Raw genomic sequence first — 19,615 nt, 5'->3', positions numbered from 1 at the left:
GAGCTGTACTTTGTTAAGGGTGCTGAGAGCTGTTAGGAAACTCCTGTTCTCTTCTCAGAGCTACAATTCCTAGAGTGGTTTAACAGTCAATTCCTCTTTGCAGGGAACTCCAGGAACTGTAGCTTTGTGGAGGGGAACTAGGGATCTTCTAAGAACTCTCAGCTCACTTAACAAACTACACTTTCCAAGATTCTTTGAAGGAAAAAAAGACAAGATATGCCTTAAATGTACCGTGCAGAGGGGACCCAACAGTCACAATTACAGACCAATTATCTTCCATGACTTTGTCTCATCTCCTTACCACATTGTGGAGAAATGAGCTCTACATGTTAAGGATACATTGTGTGGCAAAGTACTTCCTACTATCTGTCCAGAATCTACTGCCAAACAGATTCACTCTGGATGACCTCGAGTTCTACTGCAGTGGCAGAGGTGGGATTTGAGTTTCTCATTCATGACTTTATAAACCTGTTTCACATCTCTCTCTCTCTCTCTTAGTCATCTTTCTCTATTAACTATGGACACACACACCCCAACCTCTGAGATAAGTAAGAAAACCCAAGTTGCTTGGCAAATGACAACTGCAAGGTAATGGGAAGCCAATGCAGATCTTGTTAACATGCTCGCCACACTCCTAAATCTGCCAGGAGATGAGATGCCATATGAACTGATTGAAGCTTCTGGAATGAGTTCAAGGGCAACTCCATGCAGGGTGCATTACAGTAGTGTAGCCTCGAGGTTGTGAATTTGAAAAAGTATGTTAATAATAGAAATAAGTTATTTTAAAAAGTCAATTAACATATATACACACCCTGTGGGTCCTTACCTCCCTGCTCGAAGCAAGGACAGGCGGCTGAGAGCCAGGCGAGAGAATTCTGCGAGGAGCTCCAACAGACAGGTTCTGGCCTTGGGGGAGCTGGATGGACTGTGGCAATAACAGGGGCTGTTGGCCAGAACCGTAACGGGCCATCGGGAGCTGGGAGCCCGGCATTGACATTGTTAGCTGCGTGTTAATGAGCAGACAGTTACTTGAGAGGCAATGATGAGAAGTAGCCACAACGCTACTTCCCAGGGACCAAAACAGTTTTGGCGTTGGGAATAGCTAATTCCCAAAATAAAACATTTTTATCTTTTGAGAAGTGCCTTGGGGACCACCCCCTCTGGTCTCTTATCACAAGCCCCTCCCCTGGATCATCCCACCCAGACAAAGAAAGCGCACGCACACACACACACCTCTTTTCCAAGGAATCTGGCAAAATAATTCACCTGAACCTTGAAAAGCACATAGAGATGAAAGAGGAAATGAGAAAGAACATTGTTCTTCCAACTTCCGCCTTCTGTTCTATGCACTTTTCACGGGGCAAAAGACAACCACCAGCACTACCTCATTTTTTTTTTTTTTTGCTGCAGTCACTTAGTAGCCTTCTATCTCCTATAGCAATTGCATTTATTCTCTGTATAGATTACTATCAATGAATTGTTTGATTCTTGTATTTTTGTCTTATATGAGCTATGTACTGAGTGAACCTACGAACTACTAAATTTCTAGCTTATCTGTCTCTGAAGGATTGTCTGCATGAAGGAAAGGTCATGTAGCAGAGCAAGACAGTTTTAACCCCTTGACCTGTGGCCTATCTTTCTGTATGCGTGCTATGAGCTCATGACATATTGTGTTTGAAAAAACCCTGAAAAAGCATTGTTAAAAGGTGCCTCGGGGGCAGTTCCCTAAACTGGTGGTTCACTGAACAACTGGTTTTGGAGGCTGCCCTATTGCAACAGCTCCTCTAACAAATTGGGTCCCTACCGGATGCTGAGTTTGTGTATCTCTCTTGGTTGCGTTTTTCTTTAAGGTGTTATTCCCTTGCCTGGGCATGAACCATTAAGAGGTGGCTTACAAGTAAATTCTTACCACATCATGACCAAAGGAGCAGCAAGAGGGGAGGGGGCTAAGAGGCTCTGTAGGGACCAAAGGAAGCTCTCAAGGGCGCCACTGGGCACATGGGAGCACCACTGGTGACCCCTGGTTTAAACCATGTTTCCTGGATCATACGCAATGACGAGCCAGGAAAGTGAAATTAAACCATGGTTTATCCGCCTTCCCAGCCGCACATGAGGAAGAAATGAGGGGAGAGCATACACAGAATGCCCAGCCACTAATTCCTTCCTCCAGCCAACGGTAATGTTTGCCGGTATTTAATACTTTTCACAAAATACATGCTTTGTAGTGGTGAAAGGATTCCGCAGGGATAAAACCTCCCCTCCCCATCTGCCTCTCAGTTTCCTCCAACCATGTCTACAAGAGTATCTCATCCTGAAGTCTTCTGCTTGCTATAAAAGGATTAAGCCATGCACCAACTTTCTGCCAAATTATCTTAAGTGCTTCAATGCCAGATGGCCTTTCAAAGGGGCTTCCCAAACCTGTTACGGTTCATTTCCTGAAAGCAATGAGAGTCTTGAAGAGCCACATTAAAAACATGCTTGGTGTTGCAGCTGGATCAATTTACGCCTCATATATTCCAATTTTAAAAGGTAAGAGAAGTATAGCTCAGAGACACTGGTACTAATCTGATGTATGAACAACTCACACAGGTAAAACTGGGGTGTTCAGTTAAAAGCAACCAGGTCTATACAAGGGTAGTGAAGCCTCAGGCTCAGGGGCTAACTGCAGCCACCCCCCACCCCCCAATCTGGCTCTTGGCTCCCTCCCCAGGTCACCAGTCCTGTTGCTGCAGTTCTTTTGTTTGGCTGGAATGTGTCCTCGAGTCATGGTTATGCTGGATGGCAGTGGGGGCGGCAGAAGACACACACCCCAAACACACATACACTTCCACATGACTGGAATGTAGACTATTATACACACAGGCCCTGCTTTTCAAACATAATGTGTTCCCAGGAAATTGTTCATTAGGCGAGCTGATGTTTTCCATTATTTCCTATGGGAATGTTTCTAGTACATGCTTTCTCCCTCCATACTTTTTGCCTGAAGCTGCTGCAAAAGCCAAACAAATAAAAATTGGATTTGTCTGATCTCCCTCCCTCAATGGTTTTTGCCCGAAATGGCTGCTGCCGACCAGCCATTTGGCTATCTAAATCAGCCATTTGTGTTTGGCTATCTAAATCAGCCATTTGGGTGTTAATTCTTTGTGTCTGGATAACTAAGATTTCAGAGAGCAAGTGTTCTGGTAGCGTGACCTGCATGTACAAAGACCCACACACACACAAAACTGGAGATGCTCCCCAACCCCACCTCTATACTTCTGTGCCAGTTCTAAAACAGCAAACTAAGTAACTTTTGAAAACCATCTGTGTCCACGAAACCCCTCTGGTGCAAACAGAAGAATATCAGCACCTGCCTACTCTACTATCTTTTTAGATATGCGCAAACGCAAGTTACATGTCTCAAGCCACATTTCGGCAGAGATTTTTTCCAGACAGGAAGCTAGCAACTCCTTATCAATGTAAACACAGGAGTGTGGGGTTGGGAAGAGACAGAATGATACGCACACGGAGCACCAGCCTCATGACAGCAGCAGAGCCCTGACCTGTGTAAGCTGCGATTCCATCATCTGTGAGGCTCCCATACCGGGAGCCTGGTTGATCTGGCCTTCATACACCAGGGTCTGGCTCCCGTTAACTGGCTGATAAGGGGATCCGGATTGAGTTTTCACCATTTCCAAAGGCTGCATGCCTGGGAAGGCGGAATATGGAGGCTTCAGGGCAGTGCCCCCAGTCAGGACCACGGTGTTGGGTTGGGAGAGGCTGGGATGCATGTAGACCTGAGACCTAAAAGGATGCAAGGCAGATGTGCACAAACCTCAGTGTTTGCCTTGAGTTTGCTGATACCTTCCTTTTGTGCATAGGTGGTACTGTTTAGGTCACGTCTGAGTGAAACATTGGGGTAGGATTTAGGAATGTTGGCTGCCAGCTCTGGGTCTCTGCTATTCATATCCAACTTCTATGCTCCAGGTTATGTACACAGTATATTTTACAACTCTATAAAGTCCTGTGCCAAGAGGAGAATTCTGTATCCTGTGCAAATTCATTTAATTGTGTTTTGCCCAGCCTTCTTGGGCCTCAGGGCCCTTTTGTGTATCTGAGAAACTGTTGTGGGGACCACAACATTTCACAGAAGGAAAAACAGGTAACTCTAAGAACCTTCTCTCTCTCTCTCTCTCTCTCTCTCTCTCTCTCTCTCTCTCTCTCACACACACACACACACACACACACCACCACCACCAACATAAACAAGCATCCTATCTACACACTCAAAATAAATAAGAGACCAAAAAGCAGGGAATGCCTGCACCCCATAAAAAAAACCCAAACTAATGTTGTTGTTGTTTTTAAAAATGGGTGGTTCAGAGCAGAGGGGCCAAGGGGGTAGTAGTTTAAGGGTACCAGTCTGGGCTCCCCAGATGTAGGGTTGTAGTCAATGCTAGTCCCACCCAGAGTAGACCTACTGAAATTAATAGTCGTGATTTAAGCCCACTCATTTCAGTGGTTCCAAACAATCAATCATTAAACATTTATATAATTTCCATTCTGCTTCCACTACACTAAGAAAGCCTACTGCTAATTTCCCTTGCTTATGTGAAACGGGTTTCCCCTCAGAAGCAGCATTTCATTCTCTGAAGAAGTCGATTGAACCCTAGCTGACTGAGGTGGTGGTGGGGAGAGGTAGGCACTTGCTTGGGATCCCATTACCTGAAGGGCTGGATTGAGCTATAGATCTCCTGGGACTGTGAAACAGGAAGGCCGCCTCTCAGACTGAGTTGAGCCTGGGCTTGCAAGGATGTGTGAAGAGAGAGGGGGATCTGCTGAGCAGCTGCAGCCTACAAAGAGTATGAAAAAACAACAAGGTGAGATCAAGGCAGCAAGCTTCCTAGACCAAAAGGGAAGATAAGCATCTTGTGGCACAGACTACCATTTCTGCCTCCATGAAAACCTGCTGCTTTTGACTCCATTTCTCTCTCTCTCTCTCTTTGGGTTCCGTCCCCTCTATTATTTACTGGCAAATACCCATCAGGTGATGGCATTCATGGCTTTAAGCCTCTTGGCAGGCAGTTGGAATTATTCAAAAGCAGTCAAAACCCTCTGATTTTGGCAACAACAGGCAAAGAATGAGATACAGCTAGGTGCATGCAGCAGAGCTAACACTCTAATTCTGATAAATGCCAACTTTCACCTGTGAGCACTGCCAATCCCACATAGAATTCTGCAAAAGTCTAAAAAGAGGTATATCTATTTCTTCACTTTTAGGCAGATAGCAGGGGAGGCTGCCACTGTAGGTTTCAACATTCATCAGCACCATCTTAGTGTTTTGCGACAAGCCCCCAAATCTGCCTGGCAGCTCTGTCATCATGCAAGATTGTCAAAGGTTTTTATTCCTTTTTGTTTTTGCACTTGTCTTGCTGTTTGTTCTGGACTCATTTTGGAGGAATGGCAGGGTAAAAATTCAGGGCCGTATGCAACACTCTCTGTCTGCCAGTGGACAGGCGAGCTTTAATGTTAAGCAGAGGAGGAATCCAACACAAGAGCTGCAACAGTAGAAACTCGCCAGGGAACAGGCTGTGCAATGTTTTGTGCAACTAAGTCACCAGCAGCCTGCTTGGGTGCATTCTCTTGCACAGCAATGTTCCACCACTGGTGCAGGACATTTTTGCCAGTGGAAACACACATACCACTAAGAGGATTTAACTCAGTGCTACATTGGATAGAACTCCTTAGAATCAGCCATCATCTTTTCCAGGCCCAGGATCCACCTTTAACCCAAAAATGTATCTGAGGACCTGTTTCTTAATCTCCTGCCCCTATGTATCTGTTTAGCAGTGGTGCTGCTGCCATGACCTACCACAGAGAGGACCACAGCCCAGTAGTGGATCTCAACCCACCTGTCAAAGACCAATGCCTTAGATTGTGATGATTATGAAGATAATAACACTCCTTGATAACACATTTGCACAAACTCAGCAATAACAACAACTTCCCTTAATAATATATATGCACAGGCCCAGCCATAATAAATGAAATTAGTAACGTTCCTGGATAAACATATCTGCACAAACCCAGTTGACTTGCCTGCTGATAGCTCTGCTGTTGGGGTATTGTCTGGGGGACGAGACGTGGCTGGCTGGCAAAGACGTGTCCATCTAGATACAGGGGTGGGATGTGGTTACCTAGAATCATTTTTTTTTTCAGAGAGAGGGGGGGAAATGGCAAACAGTTAATCCCATTCACTCCAGAGAGGCGGGGAAGTGGGTAGAAGAAGGCGTTTCTGCTCACCATCTCCCTTCCACCCGGCCATCAAAGATACAGGGGTCCCACCCCATACTGAACTCCAGAATCCTACTTCTGCACTCCTTTGCCATAACGGTCCTAAATGCAAAGGGAGGCAGGTTAATGGGGCAGGAAAAGAAGGGGGAAAGTGACCTACGAAAAGGGCACACACGTCTGTCCTCTCTTTCCCACCTGTTTTGAGTATTCCTAGACTGCCCTTCATATGACTGGATAAAAAGCTTTCAGGGAATACAAGCAAAACCAAACACACTCCCACATTACTGATCTCAAAGGGCTGCAAATCTGATGCTGGTCCTACTCAGGGCAGACCCACTGAAATGAATGGACATAACCCATTTAGTCTTATTGATTTCAATGGATCTGTTCCAAGTAACACACAACTCATAGCAAAGTATTACTAGAAATCATGGCGTAATTGGAATGGGTTGTATCCTACTAGCGGTCATGCTCAAAGCAGACTCATTGAAATTAATGGACATGACTAACGGAGGCCCCATCTGCTCAGTACATTTAAAGCATTATGATACCACTTTGATAAGTTATGGTGTCCCCAAAGAACCCTCAAACTGTGGTTTGTTAAGGGTGCTGAGAATTGTTAGAACAGCCCTATTCCCCTCATAGAGCTACAATTCCCAGTTTCCCGAGAAGAGGGACTGACTGTTAAACCACTCTGGGAATTGCAACTCTGAGAAAGGAACAGGGGTCTCCTAATAACAAACTACAATTCCCAGCATTCCTTAGAGAAAGCCATTGACTGTTCAAAGTGGTATAAATAGTAATGTAAATGTAGAGTGCGGAAGGAGGCTATTTTAGGTCTGTTAATTTCAATGGGTCTGGTCTGAGGAGGACTAGTATTGAATACAACCCGAAGTATTCTATTTGAACATATATATGATAAAAGGATATAGATATGACCAATACAAATATATATGACCAATATAAAATCTGTTTACATCTTATTGAAATAGACACAAGTATAGACCAGATGGGTTGGAAATAGTAGGGGAAGGTGATAACATGAGGCAAAACATGGACATTTGTTAATACCCAAACAGCTAGTGTGGTGTAGTGGTTAGTGTCACACTTGGACATGGGAGACCAGAGTTCAAATCCTCTACTCAGCCATGAAGCTCACAGGGTGACCTTCGACCAGCCATTATCTCTCAGTTTAACCTACCTCACAGGGTAGTTGCAGGGATAAAATGAAGAGGAGCCCGCTGGAGGAAATGTGGGATATAAATGTAATAAACAAAATAAAACAAAATACGGCAACAAAATAAGAGGTGGCTTGAAACTTTTAAAACTATAAAGCAGAGTAAGTAACATTAATTTAAAATGCCTAGGGAAATAATAATTTAAAATAAATATTGTGACCTGGGAATGAACTGGTGGCAACGTGGTACCAGTCGTAGTACCTCACTGGAGAGGATACGCTAAACTTGAGGGCGCCACCACAAAAATGGCTGTTTCCTTTGCAGTGACATAACACCCTTCCCTGAGGGAAGGTACTCAGAAAGAGACAACATTAGGACACCTTAAGGCCACTCAACTGACCATCTTAAGACAGGGCAGGCTTATTCGGGAAGGGATGCTATTTCAGGTATTTGGGTTCCAAGACACATACAATGTTAATAGGTAAATGCCAGCATCATGCACTGGGATCAAAAGCGAATAGGCAGCCAGTGCTGTTTTTTTTCAAAAGTGATGTGACATGAATTCATGTGGTTGAATCAGTTAAGAGTCCGGCAGTCAAATCCTGCACTCCTTGAACCTTCCATCTTGTCTTCAACAGCAGACGCACATAGATTACATTACAGTAATCCAACCAGAAGGTTACTGGAGCACAGATCACTGTGACCAGGTCATCCCTGTCTAGGAAAGGCTGCAGGTAGCAAACCAGCTCAAGCTAGTAAACCAGTGCCTCATGCTACCAAGGCCACCTGGGCCTCAAATGACAACATCGGAACAGGTTTTGCAAGTCACTGAGTGTCTGGATTGAGGTCAAGGTTACTTTTTATATCTCTATCTCTCTATCTATCTGAACACGGAACTCTTAGTAATTATAGACCACACATATGTTTTATTTTCAACTTGATAAATCACATATCTGCATTCTTTATTTCTTTATTGACAACTGTGACAACTAATCTCTTTAAAAAAAAATAAAACTCAATAAAAATATTTGGAAAAAAGTATAGTTCAGACTGATCAATCAACTCAACACTGCATACCATATATATATATATACTGACACCGAGAACCCAACTCCCCATTTCATTAACTCAGGTATTTTTGTGTTTTTTTTTAAATGCAAATGAAGCTCATGCAGCGTGTGAATGCAAGTAAACAGTCATTTCAAGCTCTGAATAAGCATCCCTAGTAAATAACTACTGATTCAGGGCAACTGAATCACAGCAAATTCTTAAAGAATAATTCTGGGGGAGAGTGGGTGTGGCTGATAGTGAAAGACACTGAGTTAGGTGACACTCTCTTCCTTAGGCGGATATGGCTCAGGTACAGTATGTCTATAGATAGGTGTGCACTGAAGTATTAATAAAATTATGGTAAAATCCTGGCTTCTGGGCGAGAGGCATGGTGATTCAGAGATCGTTCTGCTAGCTCTGGGTGACAGAAGATAATTACTTGGTGATAGATAATAGCCAGACAGATAGTCTGGCTCTTTTAATCACTCTGGAGATACAGTGATCAAAGAAAGTTAACCTCAAGACATCTGGATCAAAGCAGTTTTTCTATGCCTCACAGCTCAGATGGGAGCACCATCATCCCCAAACTCCACACATTCAATTGAAAACAGGTAACAGAATTGCACCCTCTTTTTAAAACCCTTTAAAACATGTTTGGGCCAAGGAAACTGTAATGAGAAATCCCTCCTCCATCTGCTGGGGAAAACCTACAATCTGAAAATCTTTGAATACCACCTTCTGTTTCTGGAAAAACTGAAAGGAAGTTAACTGTTTAAGTGTCTAAAGTGAAGTAGAAAGCTTGATCTGCAGTGGACAAGAAAGATTAAAACGAGACTGTAGAAATTCTGGTATCTTTTTCCCCTTTTTTCTTTTCTTTTCTTTTCTTTTCTTTTCTTTCTTTTTTTTTTTTTTTGTTCCCTGCCACTCACTAAAGAACTCAAGAAAATGAAAGTAGAGTAATTATCATCAGCTGTGAGAAAAATATTTTGTTTTGAGATAACAGTCAGAGAAGCCCAAGATTGTAGTTTTGCAGGATATATTTAGGTGGACGAGAAGCAGTGAAGGATAGGCGTGCCTGGCGTGCTCTGGTCCATGGGGTCACGAAGAGTCGGACACGACTGAACGACTGAACAACAACAACAATATTTAGGTGGATTCAATGGCCATTAATAACCAGAAACATTAAAAGCATTCAATAGGGCTCAACCAGTGATTGTTGGTATTGTTCAGCCATTGATGGCTGAACAATTAACAATGATCAGCTCGATATTTGATGAAGGAAATGAGCCAGATGATGAAGGAAAAAAGAAGCTAGGGGAATATGAGGTAGAAAATGGATATGAGAAATATGCAGAGGCCACAGAACAAACTGATGAAAAGTTGGCAAAACTGGATCAAGAAATAATCAAATGGATGATCATGTGGAAAAGGAAATGACCTCCATACAAGGATTTCAGGGAGAAGTAAAAGATAAAAGTCACAAATGATTTGGATATGGTGTTGATGGAGTGGAGAGGGGAAAACGCTTTGGGACTTCAGTCCTGGTATTTTTTGAGTTCTAGCAGAGAGAAAGTACTCTGCATACAATTTGGAGCAAATTCAGAGAATGTTGTGATTACAGCTATGCTACTACCTCTGGAAAAAAAAAATTTTTAATTTATTAAAACGGTCTCAGACCAGCTCCAGCTGGAAAAAGATTCAAAACAAATTAAGTAGAAGGCCTTGAGGAGAAGATCAGGATACCATCATAAATACAAAAAAAAAAATGGGATACAACAGGAAATGCAACTGAACATATGGATCTGGACATGAACAAGAGGAAATATAATGAGGAACAAAAGTGGAATATTGGCCCAATGTGTGATCACAGTGGAGTCTTTAATATGGAAATGGATGAACAAATTTATTGTTATTCAATATGAAGTAATTGTGGTGGGAATTAATAGAGGTAAAATTAAAAGAAAAAATATCATTAGCATTTATTAAAAACAATAATTAGGAAATATCTTGGACTTTTTATGGGAAAAGGAAAACGAATGATTCTGAGAGACCTTAACTTAAAAGAAATACTATTTAGCGCAAAGTGGAGAAGATGGGTGTTGGCATGGACTGAAAGTTTTAAACAGTCAGATTTTATTCTATTATGTAAATGGTAAGTGGAAAATCAGAAGTTCTTCAGTATTTATTTATTTTTGGCTAATGTTTCTTTTCTTTTCCTTTCTTATTTTATCTCTCTTTTTCTCTTTCGTCTCTTTATTTCTATTGTTCCTTTCTTTTCTCCTGGTTTTCTTCTTTTTAATTTTTCGTAGCTGTAATTTTACTGTATTATGGGAAAATCTTATTAGAATTAAAATCTTTCATCCAAGAAAATGAAATTCTGCCCCAAGAGAAGATTAATTCTGCCTAACATAGTCCCTAGCACAGTAGCAGAAACATGCTGGTCCAGTGACAGGCAAGATTTGAGTCTCTCAGCCACAGGATCTCTTCAAATGCCCTTTGCTCAAACAGCATAGGATTCAGTAGGATCCATTGCAAAACATCACAGAGACTGAGGGCACGCAAGGAGGGTTCTCCCAGAATGGCTTGCTTTATGTGGGAAAGCACACACAATGCTAGCTCTCCACACCACACTTTGCTATATAAATGGATACAAGTCATATCCAACAGAATTAATCTGAGCCTTGAGAAGCACATGGAGCTGAAATATGAAGTTGTAAACAGCGTCACTCTTTCCCCAGCTCTATGTACTTTTCTTCTTTGAAAAGTTAACCACCCTCACCATTTCATGACCAAGAGGAGGGGTCCCTCTGTGGATATGTGGGCACCACTGTGTGAGAAGCTATGGTCACTAGTAAGCACACCTGGTACAACTGTCAACAACAGCCAGTTTTATTTCACCTCTAGAAGGGAAGGAAAAGCAGGGGACCAGCAGGCAAACAGAAAGGAAGGAAAGCAAACGGTGTACCTGGGATCGAAGCAGATGGTGCCACAGATGCCACAGGCATTGGCGGTACAGAAACGCCACCAAAGGAGCTGTAGCTCACGCCGTTGGAAGCCCCAACACTGGCAGGAGGTTGGATGCCGGAGCCAGCACCCCCAGGAGAGCTCTGTTCCGGGAGACTGGGGGAGTTTTCCCAAGCTTTGCGGGCTGATTCCATCTGCAAGGGCAGAGAGGACAAGACTGAAAACAACCCAAGACATTTCAGGTGCAAAGCGGGTGCATAGCCACTGAACCCCACAGCCCTTCTAAAACAAGGAAAAAACATGTTCCCCAGAGAGCCATAGCCAGAGTTTGCAACTAGGAAAAGAATGGGGGGTCTTGTTCATGTGAAAGCTTCGTGAAACAGCAGGTGCTCTGCATTCAGAAAATCCTGAGTTGTTTCTGACTAAGTTCTACTCAGAATAGATCCACTGAAATGAATGGGCCTAAGATAGTAACTTCTCTCAGTTCCAACAGGTCTACTCAGGAGCAAGATTAACACTGGCTATTACTATGATTGATCCAGGGTATGGCTTAGGAAGACCATGCTTAAGACCCAATAGCTGCTGCCAGTCAGTGTAGACCAGTGATTGTCAAACTTGGCCCTTCAGGTGTTTTTGGACTATCATTCCCATCATCCCTAGCTAACAGGACCAGTGGTCAGGGATGATGAGAATTGTAGTCCCAAAACAGCTGGAGGGCCAAGTTTGGCCATCTCTGGTGTAGACAATGCTGAGGTAGACGGACCAATGGTCTAACTCAACATAAGGCAGCTTCCTGTGCTGAAGCCCATACCACCTCCCCCCTTTCTTGAATTCCAACTTACATTAAAATACACACACCTTTCCTTATAGATCAAAGGAAAAGTAGGTAAGAGCCCTGATGGATCAGAGCCAAGACCCATTATGTCTAGCATCCAGATCCCACAATGACGAATCAGATGCCTCGGAGGAGCTCACAAGCGCAACAGCACTTGCCCCACTGGTCTTTCCCCTGCAAATGGTATTCAGAAGCTGACCTCACCTCTAATACACTGCCACCTTGACTACTGACAGCCTAATTCTCCTCCATAAACCTCTCTCCCCCACCCGTTTTAAACCTATCTAAAGTGGGGAACCATCACTAGATATCTCATGGGATGTGAATTCCATAGTTTAACAACGTGCTCTCGAGGTCTGTGGGCTTAGAAAAAAATCCTCCACCCTTGCTGGATGTGAATGGCTGTTGTTTCTTTCTAAGCTGTCCCTGCGGCAAGTACCCTTATCTGCCCCACTCCCGTTAAACCCAATGTTTACTTTAAGAGTGAGGTCAGTCGTGGGGTAAGACATGGGATTCAGGCCGATGCACCGCGGAAGGTGGTGGTCTCTTCGGAGCACAGGGAGGGTTTGTGTGAGCCCAGCCTGCAGAGACACAAACACAGAGACAACAGGTTTTGTTTTTATTCTGGGGAAACTGCATACCACTCTTCTTATTTAAAAAAAGAAGTCAGGGCTGACAAAAGCTTCATTAGAGATATAAAATACAATCAGCATAAAGAAACAACAACAAAAATCCCATGAGACACTAATTAAAAAAAATAAGACGAGCTCTACAATCACTAAAGTACTGGAGAGAATAAGTAAGAGGTCTATTTAGTGCCAAAAAGTTGCGAAATAGATGTCAGGAGGGCCTCTTTGGGGATGAAGTTCCAAAAGGAGGGTACTGTAGTTCAAAAAGATCCCTCCTTTGTCATCATCCACCTCCAATGGCAGCAGGAGGAGGATCTGAAGAAGGGCACCAGCAGATGATCTTCCCAGCTGGGCAGGTCGATAGGCAGACTGGAGGCCAATAGGAAGGAATGCAAAAGGCAGGTCTACTTACGTTGCTGGCCAGGGCGTCCTGAAGCTTTGTGACCGAGTTAGCTGCGGTACTGGAGGCCGGTCCAGGGGGCAGGCTGAAGTCTGAATCCTGCAAAGAGGCAGTTTCTACATAACCCCGTACTCAACATTTTAGTGCAGAACTTACAGTCCTTTTATGGTTGCTGGACTCCCAACTCCAATCATGTTCCCAGCCAGCATGGCCAAGGATCAGGGGATAATTGGAAATGTAGTCCAGCGACATCTGGAATGCTGCAGTTCCCCAGCCCAATCTAGATGCAACCCCCCCCCCCCCAAAACAAAGTGAGGCTATGTGAAAGACAGGGAAGGAACGACACAGGGGGCAGCTGGCTTGATATTTTAATGGTCAGGATTAACAGGAGACAAGGTTAGCCCCCTAACCTAGCAGAGCCTCCAGTGCCTCCTTTAACTTTTCCCCATAGAAATGAAGGGTTGAAAGAAGTAGGGAAATTAGCTCCTATCATTGGGAAAGGGGTGGGGGAGTGAGAAAGAGATTTGGGCCCGTATTGAAACTTAGGCCCCACCTGCAATATACATTTAAAGCACTGGGATACCACTTTAGCTGTCATGGCTTCCCCTAGAGAATCCTGGGAAGTGTAGTCTGTTGAGTGTTGTTAGGAGATGCCTTATTCACCTTACAGATACAGTCTGCCTGAGACCTGTTGCCACTGTAGGCAAAATGCCCTAATGCCTCCCCCTGCAGGTCTGGTTCCCCACTCTGCCTCACCCCCCACTGCTACTACCACCACTAGCCAGAATTGTGTATTTACCTCTGGCGACACCCACACTGCTGCCACAATGCAGCAGCAGCGGTGAGGATATAGAGGGGGCAGTGGTTAGGGTATCGTTGTTGTGTTAGTGGCACAGGAAGCCCCAGAGGAGCTGGCAGTGGCGCAACAATGGGGGTTGGATCCACTGCTTGAGGCAAATGGTTTCACCTCATCTCATGCACAGACTACCCCTACTCACAGAGTTCCCTGGGAAGAGGATTTGACTGTTAAACCACCCTGGGAATGGCAGCTCTGTGGTAGGAATAATGGCATCCTAACAATTCTCATCACCCCGAACAAGCTACACCTCTGGGGGAAGCCATGACTGTTTAAAGTGGCATCATACTGCTTTAAATGCATGTCATGACTGTGGTCTAAGAGAGCACACACACACCTGCCCAAACAGATGCTAACACCCAAGAAGGTTGGTAGGGATGAAGGCAGTCCTTCAGATATTTGGGGCCTAAGCCCACAAAACCGTAACAGGCAGAAATAGAAGCAGCAAAAGCAATCCTTACTTTAGGGTTTACTCCGAATTCAATGGGAGGCACAGGAAGGACCGATTCCACGTGGATCTCCACTCCATTGACCGGGGGGACGCTGCCTTCAAGGCGTTCCGCTCCTTCAGAGCCTTTCCGGTTTTTCAGGGAACGCTCATTGCCAATTGGGCCGGGCTTGTGGTCCTTGCTCTGACCCAGGCTTTGCTCTGAATCCTTAGCAGGGAAACAAGAGAGGCTCAGATTTAAAGGGAGGGAGGAAGTTCAGCTCCCAGCATCTCCAGGTCAGGCTCAGAGTCCCCAGCCTTAAACCCAGGAGAGCCGCTGCCAGCCAGTGTTGACAACACTGAGCTAGAAGACTTCCAGAATGCGCCTGACAAAACCTGACCACCCTTGGCTTCCAGCAGCTGGATCCAGATGCTGGACAACACATCTGGTGCCAGTGGCAGTTAAGCTAGGTTACCTTTTTATCTGACTGCTTTGGCGCTTGCTCTTTCTGGCAGTCAGTTTTGGGGTCCACCAGGCCACCTCCACTCATCTCTTCAGGCTTGAGAGTGCCATATGGAGAGCTGCGCTGGGAAGAAGTGGCAGAGGATTCCCGCGACTCGGCGCTCAGGTCAATGCCACTATCCCCCTGGCTGCCTTTAAATCCCTGCTGCACAAAGCGTGGAAAGTGTTAAAACCCCTCCCAGCAATACAAGTCATAAGAAACATGAGGTGGCCGCCAAAATTGACGTTTCTTTGTCAAAGTCATCACCATATCCACAGTGTACAACAGCGGTTGCTCTTCATGCTCAATTCCTGTCCGCACCAGCTCAGCCTCTATTACACTAGACATTCCCGCCGGGACCACATAACACCGGTCCTGAGAGATCTGCATTGGCTCCCAGTACGTTTCCGAGCACAATTCAAAGTGTTGGTGTTGACCTTTAAAGCCCTAAACGGCCTCGGTCCTGTATACCTGAAGGAGCGTCTCCACCCCCATCATTCAGCCCGGACACTGAGATCCAGCGCCGAGGGCCTTCTGGCGGTTCCCTCACTGCGAGAAGCAAAACTACAGGGAACCAGGCAGAGGGCCTTCTCGGTAGTGGCGCCCGCCCTGTGGAACGCCCTCCCGTCAGAAGTCAAGGGAATAAACAACTACCTGACATTCAGAAAACACCTAAAGGCAGCCCTGTTTAGGGAAGTTTTTAATTTGTGACTCTGTATTGTATTTTGATATTTGTTGGAGGCCGCCCAGAGTGGCTGGGGAGACCCGGCCAGATGGGCGGGGTATAAATAATAAATTATTATTATTATTATTATTATTATTATTATTATTATTATTATTATTATCTTTACACACCTACATTTCATTTCATTGGATGGCAGGACTGGATACCCACCCTCCCTTCCGCTCTTTACAGAGGAGAGGCTTGGGTGCCACTTACCTCGGTGGAGCTGGATTCGTTACTGGTAAAGGCATTGACGGGTTTGCTCCAGGAATCTGTGCTAGGTGACTGAACCGAGAGTGCTGTAGCAAGAGCAGATAAATGGGGGTTAAGATGCTTCAGAGACGCCTCCCGGGCTACTTCTCATGTTACATATATCACCTTTTCTCAAACATGCATGTTGGGGAAGCAGAATAAAACTCAAACAGTAAGGGGAAATACTATCCTTTGGCTTTTAAGCGTATGGAATGGATGGGCTTCAGCAGTTTGGATTTGGTTTTACCTGATACCTTTTGTGCATGGGAACATAAGAAGCTGGCTTATATCGATTCAGACTGTTGGTCCATCTGGTTCAGTGCTGCCTACACTGACTAGGAGCGTCTCTCTAGGATTTCAAGCAGGGTTTTCTTTCATCCCTACCTGGAGATGCCATGGGGGACCGAACCTGGGACCTTCTGCATGCAAAGCAGATGCTCTACCACTGAGCTATGGCCCTACCTCCATCTTATGTTTTGAGGAATTTTATTTTGAATTTAGTTAATAGATGAAGGGGTGACTGCATTCCCTTAGCAGTAATCTGCCAGGCACTGGGTATACTAGTGTTTGGCAGGCTCACAGCCAAAAGTGAGCAGGACCACCGCTTTCCATCTTTTTCTACCATCCCTGTTTCTCTCTCCCTACTCTGCTCCATTTCTGAGACTGCCTGGGGTCTGACGCATTTCCAGCAAACCTAGAGAGGGTAGTGTTGTCTACAGTTTCCAACACTACCCTCTGGGTTTTCTGGAAATGGAGTAACTCACAATTGACTCCAGACCAGGATGGTGAATCTCAGGTCTGGGGCCAAATGCAGCCTTCTCTATCTGGCCCTTGGGACTCTTCCCAGGCCACATGCCTGAGCAGTCCTACTTCATATCCTCTTTGTGTGTTTCTCCCTGCCTGGAACGTGTCCTTGAACTCTGGCAATGCCTCTTGCTTGCCAGGATGGAGGACAGAGGGAGGTGTGTGTGTGTGTGTGTGTGTGTGTGAGAGAGAGAGAGAGAGAGAGAGCGCATGTGTACAAACTGGCCTACTGTACTAAAGCAAAATTTGCATTCACTGCTCCACCCACACCTTTGCATCTGACCATGCCAACTACTGGCATGTCCAGGAAGAGAATGTGGCCCCCACCCCACCCTGGCCCAGACACACCTGACTCACCTGGACTGTTGGTCTCCCAGATCTCCGTGCCCAGGCTGTTTCCAGAAACTGAAACATCTCCTTGCTCAAGGCACATGCTGCTCTGTTTCTTGGCAAAGCGAGGTGGGATACGAGACTGAAGGACGCGGCCCTTGGCTGGAGCCTGTGGGAGAAACGAGGGAAACCCAAGGGCGTCAGGACTCCTGGGGAACACTGGAAGGGTTTGACCCAGTGACAGAATCTCAAGGAAACATTGGTTTTTGTCTGGCCAAAGTGTGAACCTCTTTCTTCCAACTCAAGGGGGTGCTGAAGAGAGGCAGTTGTGCAGAGACCCTAATCTGCCACAGCAGCATCATGGGGCAGGAAGCAAGAAACAGTGCTGGGCTAGATCTGTTATAACACCGACAAGCAGGGGCATCGGAGAAGTCAAATCTACAGCACAATCTTCAGGCAAGATAGGAGCCTGACACAGATTTGGCAACAACACCCACTGTAAAAGTGGCAGCAGGACCTTGGAAGGGCTGCATGGAACACACCAGAGGGCCACACATGGTTGCCCCTTTTCTGCTATGAAGTCTCCAGGTTGGGATGGGGATTTGCCTGGGAAAGAACAGGATCAGCTTTGTCCAGCTTTTGCTCCAAGATTGGTGGTGGCGGCAAAGTTGTCCTTGCCTGTCATTTCTGATGGTTTAGAAAAAGTGTTGCCAATGAAGCGCCCAAAGGACCCAGAGTGCCTACCTATAAGTACCTCCTATGGCACCTGAGAAAGGTCTCAGTAACTACTCCCTCAAATGTACACAGTGTACAACCAGAGATGTTTGCTCTTCCTCCTCAGTTCCTGTATGCACCAGTGCAATGGGAAACCCCCTCCTCTCTTTAATACACCCTCATTTCATTGTATGGCAGGATTAGACACTTTGTTCCAGCTGCTTTGTTCCTGGTGCCCGTGGCACTCTCCCACAATTCCAAATGTGCCTACTGGCCCCCAAAAAGAGTTTGGTTTACAACAGATGAAGGGAACTTTTGACCCTCCATATGTTGCTGAGCTGCACTTCCCATCACCCTTGTAGTTCTGCAAAACGCCTGGAAGGCAAAAGTTGTTCCCACACACCCCTGGTTTAGAATGTATAATGCCAAGATATGAAACCCAAACCCTGGTTTGTTAAGACAGCTGCCTTTATATGTGGCGTGGGGGGTTAAAAATGGATAACTAGATTCAGGGGGCACTCCTGCCCCCAGGTGCTCACCTGGGCTGCTTGCTCTTTTTTCCGTCGCTCCTCCTCCAGCAACCTCCGCTGCTTCTTTGTCAGGACCTCAATGAAGCCTTCGCTCCCAATCGGTCCAACTTCCGTCTCGTCAGCGGGGCCCGAAAGCCGTCCATCCATGATACCATCTGAGAGTCAGTTTAAAGACAACTTCAGCTTATTTCCAACTTTTCCCTGGTTCTCACTAGACTAAGAACTTGACATTGGGGCTGCGGTTTCATCCAAAACCTTTAAGGTTCAAAGCACAGAAGGTGTAAAGCATGGCGGACCAAGCTCTGCTGTTGTTCTAACAATCAACACCCACCCCCCAAAGGGCTCCTGCTCTAACGTGGCAAGCAAGAAGTATCTTTAGACTGAGCAAGCAGACAGACACTCCCGCAAAAGGGCTGGGTCCGAGCTGTTTTTGCTGGTGCTCATGTCCGGACAGGAGGCAGCACTGGCTTGAAGCCCAAAGCATCTTCAGACGCCTCCTCTGCAGCCAGAGACTTGCTGGCAAGAGCAACAGGAAGGCCGCCATGACAGAGGGGACAAGATAGAAGCACCAGGAAGCATCTGGGTGGGTCCTCATTCTGATATCCTTCCTTGATGCCCATGGCATCCTCCCCAGACAACTCTGAGATGAGACCTCTCCAGGTCCAGGTGTGGCCCAGTCCAGCCCACTCAGTCCCATCCCAGGATCATTGGATGCCAATTCTTTGAACTACTCCCACCACTCATCCTGGTCTGGACAGCCATTCCAGGATGTCTCTTTAGAAGAAGCTTCACATCCTGCCTTTAAGCTGCAGGAGCCAAAATGGCTTACAATATAAAATGAAAATACGTTTGCCACAAAAACCACAATACCACACATTTTGGGGGAAATCAGAGCAGCAGCAAACCAATTGGGATTAAAACAATCCCAAACCCTTGCAAAACAACATATTGACCATTCACTTAAGGGCTACATGACAGCAAGCCAAACAAACTTCCTGAGGAAGGGCACCACTACAGAAAAGGCCCTGTGCCATGACTCACCCAACCGTTTCTAGGCATGGAGAGGGAATTCATTTGGTCCACATCTTGAAGTGAACTGATCTAATCCACTGGTCCTGGATTTATATCCAGATTGGAACAACGACA

General features: G+C 45.5%; 1 protein-coding gene and 1 non-coding gene across 14 annotated transcripts in view; both read right to left on the bottom strand.

Moving 5' to 3' along the window:
- The window catches only part of PRRC2B (proline rich coiled-coil 2B), a 64,809-nt gene that overhangs the window by 6,868 nt on the left and 38,326 nt on the right, over nt 1-19,615 (bottom strand). For 3 of the 13 annotated variants that reach the window (XM_033138400.1, XM_033138391.1, XM_033138398.1), the window contains exons 18-30: nt 18,479-18,624; nt 17,253-17,394; nt 16,056-16,138; nt 15,089-15,280; nt 14,647-14,841; nt 13,342-13,428; nt 12,777-12,881; nt 11,467-11,659; nt 6,283-6,375; nt 6,079-6,176; nt 4,705-4,832; nt 3,543-3,783; nt 812-1,003 (exon numbers count right to left, since the gene is read on the bottom strand). In XM_033138400.1, the coding sequence (XP_032994291.1) occupies nt 812-1,003; nt 3,543-3,783; nt 4,705-4,832; nt 6,079-6,176; nt 6,283-6,375; nt 11,467-11,659; nt 12,777-12,881; nt 13,342-13,428; nt 14,647-14,841; nt 15,089-15,280; nt 16,056-16,138; nt 17,253-17,394; nt 18,479-18,624 (1,895 nt within the window). Of the gene's footprint in view, nt 1-811; nt 1,004-3,542; nt 3,784-4,704; nt 4,833-6,078; nt 6,177-6,282; nt 6,376-11,466; nt 11,660-12,776; nt 12,882-13,341; nt 13,429-14,646; nt 14,842-15,088; nt 15,281-16,055; nt 16,139-17,252; nt 17,395-18,478; nt 18,625-19,615 lie in introns of those variants that run through there. The other 10 variants (XM_033138402.1, XM_033138393.1, XM_033138401.1 and 7 more) reach the window with 8 other exon arrangements.
- Nucleotides 10,966-11,049, bottom strand: LOC117040533. The gene has a single exon (XR_004425861.1). It is a non-coding gene; the product is annotated as a small nucleolar RNA SNORD62 (small nucleolar RNA).

This window comes from Lacerta agilis, chromosome Z, assembly GCF_009819535.1.
Source record: "Lacerta agilis isolate rLacAgi1 chromosome Z, rLacAgi1.pri, whole genome shotgun sequence".
Classification (NCBI taxonomy): domain Eukaryota; kingdom Metazoa; phylum Chordata; class Lepidosauria; order Squamata; family Lacertidae; genus Lacerta; species Lacerta agilis.
The sequence above is the reverse complement of the archived record's forward strand: the minus strand, read 5'-3'. Positions and strand labels throughout refer to the sequence as shown.